This window comes from Thunnus maccoyii, chromosome 18 (assembly GCF_910596095.1).
Source record: "Thunnus maccoyii chromosome 18, fThuMac1.1, whole genome shotgun sequence".
Lineage (NCBI taxonomy): Eukaryota > Metazoa > Chordata > Actinopteri > Scombriformes > Scombridae > Thunnus > Thunnus maccoyii.
The window spans coordinates 16,759,628-16,783,742 of NC_056550.1; the positions used below are offsets into that span (position 1 = coordinate 16,759,628).

Genomic DNA, 24,115 nt, shown 5'->3' on the forward strand with positions numbered 1-24,115 from the left:
GTCTGAACCACACACTTGAAAAATTGGGATCTAACAAGGAACCTGGGATTGTTTGAGGGCAGTGTGGCATAAGCAGCCTTAACGCTTTATCTAGGGAGTGTCGTTGCAGCCTGTGAAGCACTACACAGCTTTGAAAGATACAGTGAATGGTTGGAAGGCATTACATTTGTATGCAGCTCTATTGTTCTCAGTGAATATCATAGCTCTCCAGTTGCATTTTCATATCACTGTGGCACACTCTTTCCCCTACAGTGAGCAGCATCACAGGCCAACCACTCCAAATGCCCTTGAATTTCCCTCTGGAAGACTGCCCATAGACCACACCGACATGAGCCAGGCCTTGCTCAAACAAAAGATTAACTTCCCCTCTCCTCGTGTTTGTACAGCATAGGAAATCAGTCACATTACAGAGTAAGCAAGGTTTAAATGTGAAGTAGATAAATACAGTCTATTCAAAATGTCATGTTAGTTCTTTGTTTACATATTGTACCACATACAATTCTGTAACTACACATTGTTTGCAATCTAATGGTGTGTGCTTCTGTAAGTGCATTCAGCATAGGAACACATAACGAGCACAGAGAGCACAGAGAATGCACTGTGTGTAGGCCTCAATTGTGTGTAAATCTCACAATCAGAGTGTGTCAGCATGCATCTGTAACAGAACATGAAAAGAATGAAGGCGATTGTCGGGCAGTGGAACTGTCTGCCCGCTGACTGACAGGAGAGTGACAGAGGTGGCAGTGAAGTGTGAGTTGTCCCTGTGAGGCAGATCCCACCATGGCTTGCCTTCCGCTGCTGACGAACACAATGTGACAGAGTCCCTCCCCTCTGTGGGGGGGCTGGTGGGGCTGAGCGTACAGTGACTAATTAAACAGAATTGATTAGCAGGGTTTGCTGGCGAGCGTTAGTTCTCTTCTGCCTTCCCCCCAATCAAAGCAGCACCACAAAGGACCCCAGTGCTCTACCCACAGGAATAACACAGGCACGCACAAAAACAAACAATGCCTGCATAAATGCTCATAAGCACACAGCTGCATGCATACTTAATTGCACAGATGCATAGAAAGCGCAAGCAGGAGGGCTTTAATGCATCGCTTACTCAAACACTGACACGCATTCCCTGTGGCTCAAGCAGAATAAGGTAAGGAAGGAGATACTAAAAGGCTGGGATGTTACCTACTGACCCACTGCCCTCCATCATAGCACCCAAGCATCAGTGTCTTGTACGGCATGAGTGGCAGGTTCAGCACATGCTTTTACATAACCCTGCCATGTAACGCAACATGGGGCTAATCAGTCCCCGGTCTGATTGCCTGCTTCTCGTTCAGAGGCGTCGCGTGATTCTCTGCTGCACTGTAACACAGATCCACCAACACAAAAGGCAGTACACCCCGACCGCCTTGGAGAAAAATAAAATGCAGCTGTTGATAGCTGTGGCTGGGATTTTGAAACAAAAGAGAGACAGACTGCGGTTTACTGCACTGTGGTCGGAAAAACATCCCACAACCCAACGGCAGCCTCCACCCGCCCTCCACTGCACCTCGCTGCAGGGCCCTGGCCCCGTTACCCTTTCATTTGGGTGTCATTGTCACCCAGCATCAGCGTCCCCACTCTGATCAGCGCTGGCCTAGCGAGGGGGCAGGGGTACATGGGTGGAAGGAGAGTGGAGGTGACATCGCAGAGGGGCAGCTGGGAACACTGTGGACCGTTGCCCAGAAACCACAGTGAGAAAAGAAGCAAGAAGAGAAGACAGAGAGAAAGAACACTGCAAGGTGACATTTAGTGCACCAAGCCTTTCCGAACCCTGATGACAAGACTAATTGAAGCCTGACAGAAAACCTTTATTCCCCAGACCCTTTTGGTTTACCAGTACCTCCACCACCACCAAACAGCAATGGTGTCCCTGTTTTGACAGAAGCTGACTCTTCCACTTTTTTAAATGTCATCATCAAATTCTGAGATAAAGTAGTGTCCTTGTTTCTTGAATATCATCCAATCTCTTCATCTCTGTCCCCCTGTTTCCTTTTTATTCCTCTGTACTTCTCACTGTATTCCACTAATTGTTTTTTACCTCATACACACTCACAGACATTGTATGAAAGCTCTAAATGTTAGCTTATCTCTTAGTGCCTGGACTGTCTGACCATCATGTTATCCTTTGGACCCATGGTGACCCTGTGGGGCTGTAATGGCAGTGGTGTGTCACATTCCTGCTGCTGGGACAGATTACAAGAGAATTCACAGTACTCTAATTACATCCTCTGCCTGTCATCCCCCAGCCAACTCCCCCCCGAACCCAGCCCAGCTAAGCTCAGCATGCACTACAGTAATGCCACTGAGGTTTACGATTAGCTGGGCTGAAACCTAATGAGACCTTTGAGCGGTTTTGTAGGTATGTGTAGTCCATTTCGAGCATACATAAATATTCTGTATGAGCAAACATACAAACAACTGACACCGATTATGCTGTTTCACAATTAACGCCAGTGTTGATTACATTAGAAAGGGTTAAGTGGACTTCCTTGAATGGTTCAGTTGTGTTCTCCCATTTCCTGTTTATGCCAATGAGAGGCAGTCCCTGTATGCCAGTGATACAGAGGGGCTTATCAGGCAGGACTGGACTACAGCCAGCCTGCAGAGATGGGCTGAGTGATACTTACTTGACTTTTCTTTGGCTCTCAGATGAGGACACTGGACCCATAGTGAGGGTGGGTTTCCTCTTCCTTGGCCGACCCGGTCCTCGTCGTGCTGGGCTGCGAGGTGTTTCCTCCTTCCTGCTTGCAAACATACATGCACACAGAGAGGAACTGAGATACTACATATATAGTATCTAAACTCAAAAGGTTGCGGCAGCAAAAATAAACAAAACAGAAATGAGTTATCTCTGACATTAGAAACATTTTTTTACTTTTGAAATCTCTGAATCCAATGGGGAGGTGAGCTTGAGGAAAAGGAGGATATACTCACTGATGATCGTGTTTCCTCTGAAGCTTGGCCAGCTCTCTCTGCTTCTCTTTGTAGCGACGCTGTAGCTCAGCCAACTTCACACGCATTGCAAGCTCCGGACCATCCATTGTTTCCATGCTACCTTTAGCTGGGCACACCTGAAGAGCACATCATTAGTGGTTATTTGCTTTTTTAACAACCTTGGAAGATTCAAGTAAAATACATTCTTCACTAAGTCATCTATTAATTTATTTAAATGAAAGACATAAAAATCCTATAGAATCTTTGTGTGTTTTGAGTCATTAACAAGGGCACACTATAGTTGCAGGCTTACTGGTTCATTCCGAGGTGTCCAGCTACATTTCCTACGTAAATTGAGGATCCTGCGGGCTGGGAAGTGTCGACCTGAACCTGTACTGTTGTCCTCCTGGGAGCCCATCTCCAGTGCTCGGGCTGTGGCCAGGGTAGCAAGGCTCTGGAGGTCAAACATTAGCAACTCCTCTTCTGTTACGGAACAAAAAGAAAAAAACAATTTATTTGGTTGCTATGCATGCTTGATTTAGAGACACTACAAGTGAACTAAGCTTGTTTCCTTAAAAATTTGTGCATGTGAGGGACACCTGTGCACGTCAAAACCTGCACATGCGGCTTATTATTTCAGCAGTAATCTTTTGATATAGCCAACAAATGACGAGGAAGAAAGGCATTGAGGGAAACTGGGCACACTGAGCCAGTATGAAGAAGCAGCAGTATATCATTTCAGAGGTCATATCAATGTGGACTCACCAGATGCTGCTATGTCAGTGGCCACCTGGGCCATGCTCTTTCTATATAGCCCTATCTGCCTGTGGCACTGACTGGAATATCTGCCATTAATGGACTGCACAAGAGGCTGAATATTGGGGGTTGCAGTCTAGTCACAGATGGAGAAACATGACAAAGTAATGCAGTGTCACGTCTTTACATGAATATATAAAGAATACTGACTTGTTTTTCCTCTGGTTTTTAGTACTTGTTTTGGTAAAGACTATTGTTGTGACTCTAAAACGACATGTGCCACTTCCCTGAGCTGTCAACAGTTTTGCATCACGAAGACAACATCACTGACTCTGAAATCAGTTGATGATACCCTTTTTATAGAAGCCTCTTTTGGGAGCAGTTAAATGCATTAGGATGCTGTGGTAAACACAAAACATTTGCATGAATAAAAAAAAAAAAAACACACACACACATGGCGCTTTGAAAAACAAGGAAGCTTTTAAAGGCACTTTAAAACAATGGGGTCTAATTAGCCAGGCAATGCTCCAGGGTGCTGAAAACATTGACTGCTTTTGTGATTACACACTAACTTTCAGTAACGTGTTGTGTTTGGGAAAGAGGGAAGCCAATTGGTGTGCTGCTAATTTTTTTTTCCTTTTTGTTAAAGTGTGTGTATTTGCAATTGGGTGTGTATTTTATGTGTGTTTGGCTGTGTGTGCATTCATGCACACGTCTGGATCAAACAGCGGCAGGATGGAGAGACAGCTCCCTAAGGAAAGCTGGAAGGGAGAGACAGGAGTGAGAGAGGGAGGTGTACACCCCTCACTAGTAGTTCAGCCCTGTCCTCCTGCTTCTTCTCCCTCTCCTGAGGCCTCTGCATCGTTAGAACAGCCTTTTAGGAAATAAAAGTGCCTTTAACACACCAAAGAAAAGGAACGGCAAGCAGGCATGCAGACAGCTTCTCTGGGGACGTGTTAGAATCCACCAGAGGCTCTTGAGACCAACAGGAAGAGAGGAGTATCTGGGAGGGAACGCAGAGTGACGGAGGCTAGGCCTGAGGGGAGAGGGGGAGTTGGTCTCAGTGGACACCAAGGAAAAGGAGGGTAAACTATGAGATAGAAGTGCATTCCGCTGATATGAGTGTGTTTCTGTGTGCATGTTAATGTGTATGAGTAATGGAGGATCCACTGTCCCTCACCCTGGCTTTTCCCACAGGTGTGCCTTTGCTGTTGCAGCTCCAGATCTGCCAGCTCACTCAAAAGCTCCATACCCTGGTGGGGGTTGGGCTGTGACGGGGCAACTGATGGGGTGCTGAAAGGGAACAAGGGAAATGGTGGTACATCTGTGCAGAAAGCAGCAGCAATCAGAAGCTCCAGACTCCAGTAGCAGGGCACAAGAGGTTTGTGGGGCACGGTGACAGTTGCCTGGCTTGGGCTAGGGGTGGAAGCTGAGGCAGGGGAAAGACACACTAAATCCACTGAGGTGTCATCAGGGGTCGTCTTGTTCCCGCGCGGCTGCTCGTGATCCTTTGCTTCCTCAGGGGCTGAGGACTGCTGCTCAGGGGCTGCAGGGGAAGCAGGGTCAAGCTCAATGATGGTGGCCAGCTCTGGCTCCTGCTCTCCAGGCATGTTGACCTTTTGAGCATGCTCCACCTGGCTCTCCTCACCCACTGCCTCATCATCCTCTTCCTCTTCCAAGGTGATGACAGCTTCTGGCCTTTCAGGCTCCTCTGTTGAGAGGGGGACTGGACAGGAAGCAGCCTCGCACACCGGGCTGTCGGCAGGGGGGCAAACCAGCACCTCTTCCTCGGCGGGCCCCTGCTCCTCCACCTCCTTCTCTCCAGGCACATAGTTGGCTGCTGACACCACTGAGACCTCAACATCCTCCCTCTGTTCCAGAACTCTCTCAACCACTCTTTCCTCCTCTTCCTGCTCCCCTTCATTGGGTGGGAGTGGCTCTGGGAGGGGCCTGACCACTGCTTGGCAGTCTAGCTCCTCCCCTAGGCTGGAGAGAGACTGGGGAGCATGCTCAGCAGGCTCCACTTGGACTGCTTCCAGGTCAGCTGGCTCAGCCAGTTGAACATCCTGGGGGGAGGGCCCACTCCTGTAGCCAATTGCAATAGCAGGGTAAGTGTATCCAGGGGGCAAGTCTATAGAGAGAAAGAAATGTATATAATAGAATCATTAACAATTCTGATAAAATCTCCCACAAAAAATGATATTTTAGCTGAAATACAAGCACACTTTCTCTTGAAGAGAGCCTTTCATTTAGAGGTGCTATGCAAATTGAAAATTTACACATCAGGCCCATTCTAAACTTAACTTTCTACCTTTGAGGTCACGAGGGTGAAAAACAGGAAAAGGAAATTAAGTGGCACTCTGCCTTGATCTCTCAGCAGTTAGAGGGGTAGGGGACCACATGTAGCCCTGTTTGAGTGTGTTATCTGAAGTGGGCCAGGCTTTAGGTTTATCAGAACGCCTGACATAACTCCTCTGGTGTGCAGCGGCCGTTAGCCAGACATTAATGATGATGAAGGGAGTGTGGGGCCTGTGGTGTTGGAGGAGAGGTGAGGGCCTGGATGAGGTGTTTCTCAGTCATTACCAAGGTAACGGTACTGGAAAGCCCCAGCTCAGCCGGCAGCCATTTTCTGCAGCTTTGAGCTGTTCAGTCAATCAGGGGCTTGCCAACAGAGCCACCCACATATATTACCACACCAGAAGAAAAAAAGGATCATTAACAACAGTGGGTATTCCAATAACCATTGGATATACTGTACAAGGTGCTGCTATATCCTAGAATTCACTGTCCTTTCTGCCATGTATCAGACTTATTTAGCTTAACATCTGTAACTAGCTGCATCTTACACTGATTGCAAACAGCATGTTTCACTTGATGTCATCAATGTTGCTTGTTCTTATGCCATTGCATGCATTGCATCAAAGGCAGCTGGGAAACTTTGAGGCACGTCTTTATATTTTTGTAGGCATATAAATGCTTTTGCTCATGCTTACCAGGCTCCAAAGACTCTGGGTAGTCCTGCGGGGGCTGCCCTTCTCCTCTCTTGTCCAGGGATTCTGCCCCCTTGGGCATCTGAGGTGGGGCTGGGCTGATGGCAGGTGAGTGAGGGGCTGTAACAGCAGGGCTGGGAGCAGGGCAAGGTGTAGAAGGAGTGCTTTTGGGATGCGGCCGCAGTGACGGGGACTGGCAGCAAGGGGACAGGTGAGCAGTGCAAGCCCCAGGGGGAGAGGTATTCCTCTGAGTTGGGTTGTATGAGTAGGGCTTGGCAGGTTTAGATGTCCTGGGTTCTGAAATAAGTTCTTCCAGTTCAACTGAGGCCTCATCTGGTCTCTTCTGCATCTATGGCATTAGGATAAAATTATTTTAATATCCATATTTACTGAAGGGCCCAACAAACCTTTAAGATCTCAAGCATGTTGATTTTTTATATTAGCAATGTAATAACCAATTCATTGCAATGTAGTCACATAAATAGAGTAAATATTCTAAATAGTCATGTGATAACTCAAGCTGACCCATGACTCACTCAGCCTGAGTCTTGTTCTCTTTTGTATTTGCAGATAGATGTCAGTCTGGATAAATCTGTATTAATCAAACTCTCCTCACATCTAAAATGTTTCTTGCAAATTTAGACTTCATAATCACCTGTGCATTGTGTGTGGCTTGATGCTGCATGTCCATGACATGTGCAGGTCTGTGCTGCTGCTGCTGGGGTTGGGACTGTGGTTGTGGTTGCTGTGACTGGTGGCTCTGGTGTTGATGTTGATGCTGATGCTGGAGCTGTTGATGCTGCTGGAGAGCGTACAGCTCCTGTTGCCGTAGAAACTGGGATCGGGAGTACACAGCAGGATGCTGCATGTGGGAGGGTGGGCCCCGGGCACCATACACAGGGGGCCACAGCCCTGGCTGCTCCATCACATCTAATGAGAGAGAGGAGGAGGAATGTGATGGAGGAAGCTACGTTAGAACAAAAAGACATGCACACACATACACACTTTAGCAACCTTTTCCTTTGGATTCAAACGTATCAACACTATGTGCAACACTAGAATACAACATTGTGTTATCCATATATCTCATTATCTACCTCCCACACCCCCATTTAAAAACAGTGAAACCATTATGGATCATTTAAAAACCATTGTATTCACATTTTATAGCATTGACATAGACAAATCTCTTCGAAAAAGAGTTTTGACTTTACAGAACAACATGTCTCCAGGCAGAAGCAATCCCACACTCTCCCCCGCTCTAAACAGAAAGCTGTCTCTTAAGAACTGCCTTGAGAATTTGCTGGAATGCTGGAAAAAAGTCATGACAATGATGAAATGCAAACAGATGATGATGGTTGTAGGTTGATTAAAGGTCAAAATACTGGACTGAAAATGCGTGTACGTCTCACTGGAGTATTCAGTGTGGCCTTTCCGCCAAGAAGTCCCACCTGCCAGCCAAACCACAGAAAGGGGGTCTGTGAAACGGCCCAGCGGGAAGCTTAGTTCCCATGTCTGTGGGTGGACAACCTTTCTCATTATGTGGCTTTAAGGACCATTACAATTTGATGTGGGTGATGTGCTATGACAGAGGTCCCACTTGGGAAGTAGTGGGCCCACACTACAGGAACTGAAACCTGATGTTTTCTCTCTGTATGTAATACACTTCTCATTAACAATTACATCTAAATTGACTTTCCCTCCCACCCCCTTTTTCCCAGACACACCAAAAATCCTTGTTCAGAGACGTAATCTTGGATACATAAATGTTTCCTGTGGGAAAGCTTTTGTGGATGCACTTCCCTTCTCAGCTTAAACTCCTGTGGAGCACAGAAGGAAAAGTACCATCGAAAAATGTGAGCTAATTAAATTTCACAGCCTGTTCACTGAATAAGTGAGCTTTCCTTCATTCTCACATGTCCTTTTTCTCTGGTGTGGTACACTGTGTATGCATGTGTACGTGGAGGCACATATAGTACATATAGCTTTAGATGAGTACCCTGACCCATTGAGAGCACTACTCCTGCCAGGCCGAGCAGGTGGTGTGCAGGAAATGTGGGTTGTGGGTTGGTGTGCATGGCTGTGAACAAGCCCATCGAGGGGAAGTTTGTCGGCAGCTCACAGGATCACTATAACAAACATGTTTTCCCCAGATTATATGAACACTGACATAACATTGTGTTAATCATTAGTCAGTGGGAGGTGAAGTAAATTTCAAATATATAGGGATTTACATTTGTGTGGCAGATTATAAGGGCAAATACATTTATCAGTATGTGTGAGGCCATACATGCAAAGTTTGTGTGTACTTGGCAGACACATTTGTTTGAAGTGCTTCATAAATACACTTGGCTTAAAGGAGAAATCAAGGTTATGGCATACCCAGGTGATGGGTTGCAGGATGGGCAGGAGGGTCAGTGGGCAGGACCACCAGTTGGGCAGAGGGGTCCTGAGGCAGAGGCAGGACTGGCTGTAGAGGGCCTGACATGGCTGCAGAAAAACCTGGGGGCAGATTCTGGTGCAGGGCTGTATGACCTATACCTGCTTTATAGAAATTATGTCAGTTTAGATTATGTACCCATCATATTCAATGTAAAACAGAGCTACAAATATACTGTAACTACTACTAGCCATAAAGAGTAAATCATGCAATCAATTCTAAACCTGACTGGGAACCAATAAAAACATGGTTAAATTGAAATGATGTGTTCTCTTCAGCATGATGTAAAATCCTGGCTGCTTAATTTTTCACAAATTTGAGATGAGACACTGAGTTCTGCGGGCATTTAGGAAACTAAACATTTACTGCTGAACAATATTTTATAAAAGCATAACTGACATTCAAATCAGAGGAGCATAAAAACGCCCTCATTTTTTATCTATTCCATAAATTGGAAAAGCAGGACTCTACTACCTTCTTCACATGATCTCAGTGAAAAATATCATTACTGAAATCAATGAAGTCAAACAGGTGGAATGATTAAGTACAATTTTAGAATTTTAATTTCCAAAACTCTTAATATTCTCTTACCATAAGAGTGTCCTGTCATCCAGAGGGATGGGCTTCCAGTTCTTGGCATCCAATGATGGTGAGCAGAATGTGCAGCAGGATCTCCTAATTGGCCAGACTGAAGGGAAGTCCCGCCTGGGACCATGAGATGAGAGGTGAGGTCCCCGTGACAGCTGTTGGAGGGGTGGATCCTTGCAAACTCCACCCTTTCCTTATTATCCCTGCATCAGGATAAGCCAAATATAAGGAAATATAAATGAGAACCAGTAGGCTGAAGGTTTCTAACAATACAGATTTGAATTGGGTATTAAGCAATGGCTTTACAGTTGCTTACCTGATATATGCATCTCTCTCTCTGTCTAAACAAGTCAGACCTATCTGTTCCCCACTCATCCTCTTCCTCTCCTCCTCGGCGGTAGGGTCTGAAGGATACATGGAGCGCGGTGGTCCTGTGAGACAAACGTTAGCTTAACCATTTGCTTTCACCGTTGTGTCCTTGTGAGGACATATTTCCAAGTCTCTTACCATTTCTTAGAACACTACCACGACTCACAAGAGACTTAGACTACTGACACTGCTTATTAGTTTGCCCCACTGAAAGCCATCTTTACTATACTCTCATATACTTTACTATTTGATGGCCTATTTCTTTCATCATACCTCTATTTCTTCCCCAAAAATGAAATCAGTCTTCTGTTGACATGAAGCACTTTAATGAGGCATTACATAGATTCTGATGAACCCAATCAAAGGTCATCATCTCAACTGTTTTCAAAATGGCACCATGAATTTCTGGACAGTAAGTACAAGTCCAAGCAGGGATACTTATGTCACTGATTGCTTGCTGTTGCCATGTTTGAAAATAGTAGTGCTAAAGAATTATTTTTGGTAAAGGCTGGTAAATTTAATGAAAAGCAAGACTGTGTTTTTATGTTTGTTTAAAACCAAACAAAGGAACAACATGGGTTTGGAGCCAAGCTCAGTAATATTTATGTAATGTTAATTGCTATTCCTATTTAAATTAAAGTGTTAATTTCTGTGAAATTTACAGATCTTTGCTTATGGGTAAGAAGAAAGCTAAATATTATACAACTCACTTAAAGTGGATAGCCATGGTTTGGGACTACTGTAGAGCAAATTATATTTAAATCTATTTTAGTAAAACAACAGTGAGTATTACATACCATACAAAACCCTTAATGCATTCACCAAAAATAAAGGTTTGTCTCAAAAAATTCTCAGTGACACCAATATGTTTCGGGCTTTTTCAGCTATATGCTTTTTCTGGTTTCTTTTTTTCACAGCTAGGTCATCAGTGGGTCACAGATAAGAAAAAAAAACAAAAAAACTGTCTCTGTTCCCTTCACCTCTGTTTATGAGGCACTGACCTAGACTGCTTACCTTTCACAGAGGGATGTACCCTGCCTTGTCGGCTGTTGGGATGACTGTCTGATGAACGACAAGTCGGCTCCCTTTGTCTGGCCACCGCCACTGCAATTCCCACTGGTGGCTGCCGCACCTCACTTTCCCCATGACCTGCTTCCCCAATATCCCGGCCCCGCCCATTATAATCAGGGCGCTCGTTGTCATTGGCTGGGCCCTTCCTGGAAGGTAGAGTCTGTTTATTACCCTGTAGGGCACAGCTCCCCCCAGCAGGACCTGATTTGAGGCTTCCCAGTCCCCCAAAGGGGCTTTTTTGGGAGAGGAGCAGTGGCTGTTGCTGGTTGCTGTACTTCAGTAAGCTTTTCATGGCACTGCTCTCCCCCTGAGTTGGGCCCTGGGGCTCAGATTGCTGCTGAGGCTGCTGCTGTTGCTGACTGAGGGGAGGTGCAGGGGGAGGCTGAGGAGGAGGCAGGTTAATTCCCGGCTGCTGCTGTTGCTGCTGCTGAGAATGTTGCCCACCAGTGGCCCCTAACTCCATGTAGGACTTCCTCTGCTCCTCCTCTGGTTGTGACATGTGGTGGGGTGGCCTCATGGCCCAAGGTGGCACTGGGGGCTGCTGGTGGTGGTGCTGCTGCCCACTGCTGTTACTGTAACCATAAGTGGACATGTCCATCTTTCTTTTCATCTCCTGATTAGTTGCCTGGTTCAGCTCAGCTGGAGAAGCAGCATCTGGGCCAGGTCGGCCATGCTGCTGGTGGCGAATCCTGGCTACCTTTTGTCCATCTCTCTGTAAGGAGCAGCTACCTCCAGGTCCAGGGCCATGGGCTGTTCCAGCCCCACTATGTTGACCCATGCTTTTACTTCCAAGTGGGGAGGAGTTAGGTGGGGGTCCTGGATGGGAACAGTCTCTGTAAGGAGAAGTGTTGACAGAATGAGGAACAGAGTGTCCAGTCTTGGGTCCCTGGGGTAGTGAGGGTCTGAACACATCCATGTCCACACCACTGTTGATACACTCAGCACTGCGTGATCGTACAACCTGGTGCTGCTGTTGGGGATGTGGAGGCTGTTGTTGGGGAGGTTGAGGAAGCTGTGAGGGCTGAATGTGTTGGTGGTGGGACTGCATCCATTCTGGAGCCTTCTCTGTCTTTCTGTATGGGTGCTGCTGTTGCTGTTGTTGCTGCTTTCTGTGCCAACTACTATGGTGTCCACCACCTCCACTCTTTTCTATTACTTTGTCCTTTGTATTGCCGCCTCCCCCTCCACCGCCCACACCCTGGCAGTCAGGGTTACCAAGCTGGAATGGCCCGCTGGATTTGTCCCCCAGGTCTGCCACAGATGGCACAAATGTAGGCCCTGTGACTTTAGGTTCTCGCCCCGCATTGGCTGGCCCCCTCTCATGTGAGGCAGGATTGGCTAGAGGTGCAGGAGGGGGCGGACAGAAGAAGTCTGGGTGGTGGTGTGTATGATGGGAATGATGTGGGTGGTGTGGGTGGCTGGGATGGAGTTGAAGGCAGTGGAAGCCCCCTGGGTGAGGATGTGTATGGGGATGAGCATGAGGATGCGGGTGGGGGTGTGCCCCTCCAGCAGCAGAACCCATATGTAAGGGTGGGGGTACAGAGTAGGACAGAGAGTGGTGGAGTGGTGCCTGACCCCTTTCCAGACAGTCTGAGGGTTGTTCACTGATCCTCATCTCCCCACTTACCCCCTCTTTGGTACAGCGACTACTGCCACTGGACCCCATATGTCTGCCCTGGCCGCTCCCCCCACCTCCCATAGTCCCAAGGGTTGTGCCCTCCCCTCCACAGCTGGACATGGAGGCCTTAGCCCCTGCTCCAGTTCCTGCATCTCCATTTTGCATCTTGCCATTGTGTAAGCAGGCACTGAGGGGCTTGCCCATACTCTGAGGGTGTTCCTTGCTGTACTCCATTGTGAGTGATGCCTTATGCCTCTCCAGTGCCCGACTGTTGACCTCCTCCAGGGGCAGTGGATGCTGTGGATAGTGTGGGTGCTGCTGATGGGAGTGGGAATGGTGATGGTGTGTGGGCTGGGGTGGCTGGTGACTGTGGTGCTGTTGCTGCTGCTGTCTCTCCTTTGCCTCCTGTTTGCTACTGGACCTCTCCTTGTCCTTGACAGGTACTACTCCTCTCTCCACAGACCCCTCTTTAAGACCCTTATGTAGACCTGCTGCTACCCCAGGATCTCTATCTCTGCTGCAGGACCCCTGAGAGTGTCCTGAACCTGCCCTGGACATCGGTGGCAGACTGTGATTGGCTGAGATGAGAGGTGGCTGGGACGGGAGACCTCGAAGATAGAAGTTCTCTAAGAGAGGAAGGAAGGCAGGCCAGTAAAGACAAATGCATTACTCAAGTAAGGAAAAGGCAATGACAATGACAGAATGAATTAGATTATTCAGCTCTCATGATAGTATCCCCAGGCATCCTTATATCAATATCCCAAATCAAATTACACCATACTATATTGTATAAATTGGATTTAAATGGTCTTATTTCTGTCTGATTAAATTTTAATCATCTTGTGCCTCACCTTTTTGGGTGTCATAGAAACGGTGTTGCCCATAGAGAACTCCACTGTTGGCATGGTGATCCAAGTGGCTCATGGGTAGGAAAGTGTGGGCCAGACTCCCTGAGAATCGAGGATACCCTGGAGCAGCTGAAATGGATAGCACGGAGAGGGAAAGAGATAATTGAGACAGGGCAATAACCACCAAGATGCACTTATCCAGACTAACCCAGCATAATCCTTCAGGTCCAATGCAGCTGGTGGTGTTCATACGCAAATAAGTACTGGCTCTGCCTGTCATGTTTGCCTTTCCTGCCTGAGTTTAGAATGCAAACAATACAAGACACGCTCAGTCTTGGGGATTGCCGTAATGTATGAAATGTGTCTGTGAAACATATGGCTCTCTCTTTATCTCCCTCTCAGAACTGGCAGTGGCACCTTTCTCCATCTGAATGGAGTGATAAGGACAGATTTGAAGCTTGTGTTTACAATGACAAGAGAGCTGGGCGGCTGACCTTTACTGACCTACTTCGGGGGTAAAAGGTCAATTGGATGTTGGGCCTGTAAGCCAGCACACCTGGGCTTATTACATCAAACCCATCTGGAGGACATTATACCACAACCAAACACAAAACTCATTTTGCAACGGGACATTCAAAAACACAAAGGACTTTGAAGGTGGAGGAGAGAGAAAACATGGATAGAGATGAAAGCCCATCACAATATTAGGACAAAGAAAGAGCATCACTATGACAACCCACTTCCACTGCATTCGGTAAATATAACATCTAAACAAATCTATGTGAATTGACTGGACCTATCTTTCTACCTATCTTGTATTATTAATGAATTATTTCACACCATTGCAAGAAAGATTTAATGATATGATGTGATACTTGTGACGCACAAGGTACAGAAATAAGGAAAAGAAAACTTAACTCTTTGCACTGCCACCATGAGTGAACCAATTTCAGGGAGGGAGGGAAAGAGAAGGAGGAACATAAAAACATAAAGAGAAGAGACAGAGATATGTAGTGTAATTTTGTGTTTGTGCTTCTTTTTTAATCCTTGTAACCGTGATTAAGACAGACAGATCTACTACTTTCCACCAGCACCACATACAAGCATTTCAGTGACCTCTGAGTCATCTAAAGAAGTCCAGGTGCTTCACATCTCCTTTTCCTTGCTTTTGCACCTGTCTCACCCTCCAGCCTCACTTCCAAACACAACTCATAGGCGGAGTGAAGGAAGGAGGAGGGGGAGAAAGAGAGGAAAACATGGCTGTACAAGCTAAATGAAAGACAGACGTATTTGTGTTGGCAAGCGTACGACCTGATCCCGGAAAGCACAGATGCAGTTCATTTGGCTGTGTGTGTATGTGTGTGTGTGTTTATGCAGTGCCGTGGTTTTTACAGCAGCTCCGAGTGTTGAATGTCTCACTTTCTGCTGGTAGAACAATGGGACCGGTGCTGTGAGCCGGCTCTGGGGAGGGAGGAGTGTTGTGGTGGGCTTAATGACCTCGCCTCAGAGCGGCCTCCGTATCCTCCCATCTTAATTAATGAAATGCACAGAGAGGGCAAACAGCCCTGCAATAACACAGGAGGTGCTGCTTTCTGAGGAGGGCAATGGGGTGATAATTACATACCCTCACTTTCTCTCTTTTTTTTCTTTTCACCTATTTTTCTACCTCTCTTACTCATTTCTCTCTCTTCCCTTTTGTCTCTGCCTCTGCCTTTGCTGTCATGATTAATAAGCACACACATTTATGCCAATTCATCTACAGTGGGAGGAGGGGGGATCTTTTGTTTAAGCAAGACGTTTTTCTCAGATTTTGGGAGGGAGAAATGCAGAGAGCTGTTTGGCAGTCTTTATCCAAGCTGGGAGAGGGGCTTTTTTTCTGCGGCAGCATGTTGTTTGTGAGCGTGACGATTGACGGCGTAATCCCTTTTCACAGCGTGGTCTGGCTGTGCCCGATAATGCCAGCCCGCTCAGTTTCAGCATGCCCTCCATTGGGGCGGCAAGAGGGGGACTGCTGGGCACGGCGGAGCCCATTCAGCCATTAATCTGGCCAGGACAAGGGAAGCTGCTGCTTCTGCTGCTGCTTCTGCTGCTGCTGCAGGCGACGTGAGCAGGGTCTTAGTGCAGTCTGCTGACTGCACAGCAGCCTCGCTCTCTTTCTCTCCCTCCACACACACATAAACATGTCAGCATCGGCAAGTGAATGACGGAGGGGAGTTCACAGCGCATGCCCTGCTTTCCACGGGCAGAGCAGGGGCAAGAGGCAGAACAAACAGAGCTGCATCCCAGGGAGGGATTTCCAGAAGTTCTGAAGGTATTTCTCACGGCGTGGTGGGTTGAGAGAAGCAGGCCGACAGGGAGGACAAAGAAGGGGGCTGGATATAGAACAGCACCTAGAGGCAGAGGAGAATTAAGCCTGCTGAATTAGAGGCAGACGACAGTGTGTCGTTTCTCTCAAGCAAAGAGCCATCCTCTTTCCATTCCTATCCACTCCTCTTATACCTGCTCTGAAGAAACGAGCCCATATAATTACTGATGAAGGACTACGTTTTTTTTCAGTTTTGCTATAAGGCAAAATAACATAAATGCCTAATTGTATTTTGACTCTGGGAAAATTGCTGCAACATTTCAGAGCTTGAGAGATGGAGGGACAGAGAGAGAGAGCATGGCAGAGGAAGACCAAGAGGAGAGGAGGAGCAGGCTGAGCTGCCTGTCAGGTCCGCTAATTGAGAAAAAGTGACAGAACCATCAAGACACAGAAAGGGAGGAGAAGAGGAGAAGAGATGAGAAATGTTTGGCGGAGGAGGGGCAGTACTGTGGTGGATCTCTTCAGGTTTGACTAATTGAAAGGAAGGGATGCAGGCTGGCACAAGAGAAAGAGAGAGAGGGGGAGAATGAAAGAGGCAGGAGTATGGAAGAGAGGAGAGGTGGGGGTGCAGCTTAAATCCCACAAAAGGAAAAGCTAGCAACTGCTCACAGAAGGAAAGATGGACAACTGAAGATAGGCTTGGAAAGGCGTATCAAACAGAAGTGGATTAGACAGGTGTATGGAGGCAATTGTGTGTGTGCATGCATGTGTGTCTATATGTGTGGACAGAGATAGGAGGCTGCGATTGTTTTTGGCATAATGTAAGAAGTCATTTGGATCGCAGCCAGTTGGCCTCAGGCCTGTCAGGAGCCCACAGTTTTTTTTTCTTCCTTTTTTTCCCCCTTTTTAATTTTTCTACTCAGCTGATTCAGTGGGGTTTACTCAAACTGTTCCAAACATGAAAATAAATCTTTCAAAAGCTCAGTGGGCCTAATCCATTTTACCAGGTGTTATAAAAAACATTTTACATTACATTTATTTTACCAGTCAGTACTCTGCATCAGTACCCTCTTTGCTTTTTTTTTTTCCCCCCCGTCTTGCACCCACAATCACATACAGCCACTACTCATTCTCCTTCTGTGTGTTTTTATGCACATTTTCAATTTGTGCATAAGAAAACCTGAGTGGAAATGATGGAAATTTTAAAAAAATTGAAAATATCACAAAAAAACGTTTTTACACTTGTCTGACATTGAAAAGTTGGTGTATTTATTAAAAAAATGTGACAAAGTGCAATGGAAACAGTGGATAAATCATGATGTACATGAAGCATGTGACTTAAACATCCTTCAAGCTTCTGCTCTGCTTTAGAGAAGAAAAATGGTGGCAGACAAAAATGTCAGATCTGTGTGGACCGATGAGGAGGCTGTAACATTCCTCAAATTAATACATGAAACAAAAATAAATTCCATATATCCTTCATGTCTTCCACGTGGTTTTCCATTATTTCAGGTTGGACTGGTGCTCTTCTAATTAAAGGTCTCATATTATGCAAAATGCACTTTTTCATGTCTTTTCAACATAAATATGTGTCCACAGTATGTCTAGAGAGAAAAGACCATCCTCTCTCTTTTTCTCCTGTTTCATCTTTCAGTAAATGTGTGTGCAAAAACACTTTAAATTTGGCTCCCTTTATGACGTCAGGGATCTGTTGAACATAGATCTCCCCCCAGCAGGCTGATGATCCCCACCCGCTGAAACCTGCTTAATCAAATTTTGAACAGAATCAAAGTTCTGTTGTTTGTTGCAAGAACCAACACAACAGTCTATTCTCTCATAATCTGAGGAGGTGAAGACCCATTGGATTCACTATATTTTTGATGGAAATGTCCCCACAACGACTGGAAAATTGTTTTATGTGTGTGTGATGGATCGATACTAGCTGTCTGTGGCCCAACCTCAAACTTGGAAGCTGTAAGTTTTGCCATGTTTTATGCTATTTTACTGTTTATTTAGCAAGGTAAGCCTGTTGAACTTGGCGTTAGCATGTTGTCTGGCTAATATGGCTAGCAATTTTTGACTAATGTTGTTGAGGGACAGTCAAGAGAAACTGTGTGAACATTAAGCCTCATTTGAAGCCAACAAAAATGATGACAGTAGTAGGTTGAATGGTGGTAACTGTTTTTTCATGTTGCTTTTTGTGAAACTTTGAACTGCAGCGCTAGCTTAGCTAGCTTTGTTGTTACACATTAGCCCGTTTTGCACCATGATCCTCACCGGTATGTGTGTGTTGCTGCTGTAATGTTATGTAAATGATAGACATGCTGTGAAGGTAACGGTGAAACGTGTGAAAAAGAAATGGTCAAACTGCAGGAATTCCTTTGCTTGACAACATTGTGTAACTTTGATTAGCACACAGTAAGCTAACTTGCTCAGAGCTGTAGTGGCCTGTTATGGCATTGTATGTTAAATCAAGCCGAGGCTAATACGTCCACTCTGGTCCACAGATACACTTAGCGTTACTGTAATACTAGTATTATTGACGCTACCATTGCAGTTCCAGTATGAATATCAATACTGTCAACAGCCCTCAATCTCTCCTCTTGCGGTCATATAATCTTGCATTGTATCACGGCTGGAAAGCAACAGCCAGTTCTAGAGTGGGACGTGAGGATAGCAGGTCATTTGCATAGACACAGAAACAGCCCATCCAGAACAGGACAGAAACAGAGGGGTATAGATGCATGCTAGTATGCATAATCTCAGTGGTATTTTCAGTAAAAAAACTTCAAAGACATGTTTTAGGGACCTCAGAGACCTATATTAACTTGTTGAAAAGGAGTATAATATGTGACCTTTAAGTCATCTTGCTGCATCTTAAAGTCAATACAAGACTTTTCTCTACCACATTCACTGACTCCCTCTTCCAACATTATCTTGATCCAAAGGACCATACCACCAGTATTATGAGGTGATTTTATTTATAGGTTTGCTTAACTTGTCACTCAGCTATTTCTCATGCTTCAATAGAAATGTGGTTTGTATGCATGACTGACTTTCTCTAAACAGTCTGCATTAGCATGGAGATTAGTGTGGACATTTTAGCTGAAAACATATTTTTCTCTCTGACTTGGCCTTCACACCCCAGAAAGTGAGCTGTGGAAACTCTTTCCTAATTGGATAAATTTGAAAATGACAGTTCATTTACAGTGTGGGTTGGTGTATGATTGTCAGCTTGTTTTTTACAGACATGGTCAAAGTACTTCTGCTTAGCCAGCTGTCTGTCACATCAAACTATGTGATGACTTATTTTGTATATCAGTAACCAATAAGACAATACAGGTGTTACCATAGACATACTATCTTTTTTTTTTTTTTTTTAGTGTATAAACACAGAACAGAGGTTGAGACATAAAGTGAGAAAATATGACAAGAACTAGACAATACCCAATAGATGGTAGGTTAAGCCACTGGGATGCTGAGAGGTTGTGTCTATTTTTCCAGTTGAGTAGAATGGTTTTCTTTGCGATTGTTAGGGCGATCCAAGTTGGCTGTTCATTGCTGAGTGGCGGTTCAACTGAGGAGAGTTCTCCCAAGAGACATACGGATGGGGAGACTGGAATGCTGCAACCCAGAATGGAGGATAATTTCTGAGTAACAGTTGTCCAGAATGTTTGAATGGGTGGGCAGAGCCAGGTGGCATGATAGTAGTCGTCTGTGGTGTTCAGTGTGCGGTGTGTTCAAATGTTGTTGTCTGTGAATCCCATTCTGAACATTTTCTGTTGAGCGAAGTGTACTCTGTGCAGGATTTTATACTCAACGAGTTGTATTTTAGTGTTTGAGGACGTTGAAAAAGTGTTATTGCAGATTTTTTTCCAATAGTTAATATCGATTTAACAGCTAGGTCTTTATCCCAGTTTTTGGGTCGCAATGGTTAGGTTGTCATCAGTTTTTAACAGAATCTTGTAGTTTTTTGAGAGGGTTTTTTTCGTGAAAGGTTACCATTGATATCATACCTCTTTTTAAGCACTTCATGTGGTATCAGTGAGCCATCCTCAAATAAATGTCCCAGATGTGTAATATAGTTTGTTTCCATGTGCTAAATATTATTGGTTTATATTTAATTTGAAAGTCTGGATTGTGCCATATTGGGGTGTATTTATTTACGGTCAAGGGGTGTCATTGAAAAACATTATTTTATTGACATTATTTGTGGTAGTATGGTCATTTTTACTGCTGCTTTTCTTCCTATTAAAGAAATTGTTAAGTTCCAGCGGTTAAGGTCTTCCTCAATGTCTTCTAGTAATAAGAGTGACATTTAGGAGAAATAGCTCTGATAGCTTAGTGGATACTGATACCTAATATCAGTATCTTCCAGTCTTCCCCACAGAGTGACAGAATGGTTGATATCTGACATAATATCTTTTAAGTTCTGTTTAAGAACAACTGCATGAGCATAAAATAGTAATTTGATCCAAGGTTTGTGTACAACAGTCCAGCGATTGCAATCAGTTAACATTAAGACTCAAGAATCAAGTCACATTTTATGGTGTAGGTTAGTAGTAATAGCAGAAACAGAAAGATATATGAATGAGAAAAAATAAGTTTGTCAAAACTATTCATTTATCAGATGTTGGTGGTAATGCACAATTTCATTGCCTATTTTTCATATTTTTATCTACACCAAGGAGGTTATGTTTTCAGGCTTGTTTGTTTTTCTGTTAGTCAGTAGAATATTTGGAGATTTTGTCAGACATCTCTATTAAATTTAGAGTAAGGTTCAGCCAAGGATCTTGTGATTAGGTTTTGGTGCTAATTCAAGTTCAGATCCAGGAATTGCATTTTTCTCAAATCAAAGCCATATGTACTGTTTATCTATCATTGTGTTTTTTGTCGTAGACCCAACAAAAATTAAGATGAAACATTTCTAAACATTTATTATTTATTATTATTAAAATAAGTCATTTAGACATGATTGTGCAGACTTCCCATTCCAACAGCCTGCAAACATTGTGTAGGAAAGAAGAATTTGTTCTTAATTGACTTACCTAATAAAAGGTAAAAATGAAATAAAAATAATCTGTGTTAAATATGCCTATGATTCAACCTGCTGCATACACTTACAGTCCACTAGGAAAGTGTTTATCCACAGCAAGTGACTGGTTAGTAAGTGGCTAATGAGATCATTGTTATGTATTGCTCAATGCCTTTTAGCTCTTTAATCTCTGTAAAATATGTCAGAAAAACAGTAGAGACAAAGACATCCTGCACCATGACAGGTATATATGCCTGAGACATGAGGGTCATACAATAATCTTTGAATACAAATTTTAGCCGGTATGCTTGAATTTGCATTCAAGCAACCACTTAAAAAAAAAAAACACAGTGGCGAAAAAAAAATTTAAAAATCCAGAGAATATCTTTAAGGTTACAAGAGACACACTAATGCACCAACACACACGCACAAGTCAGTGCCTGCTCTGCTGCTGGTGGGGTTCTGCTGACACCCGGAGAGAGGAGGCGAGAGTCTGGGTAATTGTGCCGCTCATTTTGATGACTTGCTTTTTATGCAAAACAGGAAAAAGACAATATGCAATTATCTTGAGGAGGGAACAGCTGAATGTGGTTGATGAACAGTCTGGATTCAATCATGCTCTTAGTGCGTTATATGCAATTAAACTGCAATAGAGATAATGGCCTCCATTGCCAACTGAGTAATAATCCCAGTCATAATCACCTCCATTACTTTTATTAGGCTTGGCATTATCATCATCACTCTTATTAATATTATTCTACTTTTCCAAAAGAAGAGAATCTTTGACAATGAAACCCTAAAACTATAAGGTAAAAGAAACACTGATGCTCACAAATTGAGTTTTGAGGGGAAAAAGATGTCTGATTGTGCTGATGTTAGAGCTAACATCTCATTCAAAGCTGTTCCTCCTGTTTCCATGTTTATTTGAAGAAGTCTAGAGTTTCACCTATTCTCACCACTGTAGCAGCTGTCCACTGACTCAACCCCTGGTGGCCAGGGCATGAGAGCGAGATGGCGGGGGGGGGGGGGTGTCTGCGAGGCATCCAATGGCTTCACATACTCGGCAACGGAGAGAATCTCAGCTGCAGCACACCCAATCAGCCTCAGCCACACATCATGCAACTGGGGCGCCGCTGATCAGTGACCACAAATAACAAATACTCCCCACCAGCATCCCCCCATGGACTAACAGCTGGGCTATTCTTAGAAAATAAGTAAATAAATGCAAGAGGGCTGAAATAACAAGAGTCCGTCAACTTCAAAGACTGCGGATCACTTGATGGCATTGGGTGGCCATCACATCGTGTAATTAGGGAAAGATTATGAAAATGTAAATCTAAAAGTGACAGAAGTAAAGTCACAGGAAAAGCAGACGCCGCAATAATATATAAGTGGGTGGTACTGGATAGATTTTTACATTTATCTGTCATCCCCAACAGATTAATCTCTGTGCTTTATCCTTGTCTGACTTCCTGGCTGTATCTAAGCAGAAATGTGAGAAGCATGTGTGTGTGTTTAGTCAGGTTTTTGTAATGCTGAGCGTTAGGTGGGAACCACCCTATTAAGCTGTGATGGAGACACCAGCTGAAAGCTCTGCAATCACTGCAACTTTTTTATTTGCGAGCGCCGCTTCAGAGAGCCTTGAGTGACATTCCTGCTGACGTGAATCGAATACCGCAAGATTCCTTGGCTGAACTTTTGACTCTGTGTCCCCATCCAGAAACCGTGGCACAGCACTCCATCCCAAAACATGCTGGGCCTGGGCCTATTTTGGTGCGTAAATAAAAGGGTGGGAGCCTGGCTCTTGCTAGTCGATTACAAGCCGTGCTTCAGTGGAAAGCTAACACGGCCCAAAAATAAACAATATCAGAGTAACAGTACACCCTGCAAAGCTCTTGCCCTAATGCTGCCAAGACATGAATATCTCCTCATCCAAACAGTGTGGTCAGATGAGGGGGTGAGGCTGTGTGTTTGTGTACATGTGTGATTTGAGGTACCTTCATGCGAATGGGGGAACCAGATTTGTGAGGCGCTGGAATGGGGTCCGCCCCGGAAGGAAGGTGAGGAGGGCGAGGAGGGCGGCCGGGAAGGGTGAGACGGGTGGGAAGGGGGGGAACCCAGACTACTGGCCAGAAAGGTCCCCATGAAGGAGGCGGAGGAATTGCCCATCAATCCACTGCCTGCATTCCCAAAGGGAAAAAGGTAAGGAGAGAAAACATGGTTAGAATTAGAGGAGTGTGTCTACACCGTGACCATGAGTGTGACCAAAAGAAAAAAAAAAAGAAAAAAAAACCTGCATGAGATCTAGATGTAGATGCGAAAGGTTGGAGCCCACTGGCTCTCTAGGTGGAATCATTAAGCCGGGCAGATCTGATCGCTGCCCTGGGGCGAGGGTGAATGAGTGAAAATGTCTATGTGTGTGTGTGTGTGTATGTGTCAGGGAGAGAGAGAGAGAGAGAGAGAGAGTGTGAGACTCTCCTCCCCCTCACTGACAGCAGAGTCCTCTCCTCTCGTCTTCTCTCCCCTCACACCGCCTCTCCCCATGGGCAGACAGAGGTCTCATCTCACAGCTGAGTACACACTTTCTCAGGCTCTCTCCCTCTCGCTCTCACACACTTTTGCTCCTGCTCCCCAGTGTCCCTTTCTCAATTTCTCTCCATCCTTCCATTATCTTATGTTCTCCATCTCTCACTTTCATGCCCTCAATCTCTCTTATTGCTCTGCTCCATTTCACCTCCTCTCTTTCTCCCCTTCTCTCCTTTCTCTCTGCAGGATTTCGATAATCCAGTCATCTTTTTTTTCTTTGGTTCAATTTTGGCATTTTACTCCTTTTTCCCTTCCTCCCTCCGCTTTGTCACAGTGACCCTTTCCTCTCTGCTGTTCTTCTCTTCTGTCCCATCTCGATGAGAAGATATACACTGTGTGCATGCCTCTTCCCAACCCTCATTGTCTCCTCTTTCCCTCCCGCTGTCTCTCTTTTTTCTGACACATAACATTGCTTTGCTTTGTTCTTTACCATAATGATGGCACCAGCAGAGCAATCTGTCCCTGGCTGGCTGAACTGTGTGTTTAACAAGACTATGATGAGTAATTGACCATTCGTAGCAACGCCTGTGTGACTGGGG

The 24,115-nt window shown here is 45.1% G+C and overlaps 1 protein-coding gene and 1 long non-coding RNA gene across 10 annotated transcripts in view; one reads left to right on the forward strand and one right to left on the reverse strand.

The window, feature by feature from the left end:
- Positions 1–13,757, forward strand: part of LOC121884857 — a 61,406-nt gene extending 47,649 nt beyond the window's left edge. Inside the window, exons 3-4 of one of the 2 annotated variants that reach the window (XR_006092416.1) lie at positions 13,326–13,476; positions 13,671–13,757. This is a non-coding gene — a long non-coding RNA (uncharacterized LOC121884857). Of the gene's footprint in view, positions 1–13,263; positions 13,477–13,670 lie in introns of those variants that run through there. The other variant, XR_006092417.1, reaches the window with a different exon arrangement.
- The window catches only part of LOC121884855 (BAH and coiled-coil domain-containing protein 1), an 83,443-nt gene that overhangs the window by 13,010 nt on the left and 46,318 nt on the right, over positions 1–24,115 (reverse strand). For 7 of the 8 annotated variants that reach the window (XM_042393903.1, XM_042393905.1, XM_042393906.1 and 4 more), the window contains 12 exons: positions 22,988–23,170; positions 13,654–13,779; positions 11,128–13,428; positions 10,061–10,175; positions 9,748–9,947; positions 9,099–9,260; positions 7,372–7,646; positions 6,720–7,065; positions 4,907–5,857; positions 3,284–3,453; positions 2,971–3,107; positions 2,664–2,777 (listed from right to left, as the gene is read on the reverse strand). In XM_042393903.1, the coding sequence (XP_042249837.1) occupies positions 2,664–2,777; positions 2,971–3,107; positions 3,284–3,453; positions 4,907–5,857; positions 6,720–7,065; positions 7,372–7,646; positions 9,099–9,260; positions 9,748–9,947; positions 10,061–10,175; positions 11,128–13,428; positions 13,654–13,779; positions 22,988–23,170 (5,080 nt within the window). The remainder of the gene's footprint in view (positions 1–2,663; positions 2,778–2,970; positions 3,108–3,283; positions 3,454–4,906; positions 5,858–6,719; positions 7,066–7,371; positions 7,647–9,098; positions 9,261–9,747; positions 9,948–10,060; positions 10,176–11,127; positions 13,429–13,653; positions 13,780–22,987; positions 23,171–24,115) is intronic. The other variant, XM_042393904.1, reaches the window with a different exon arrangement.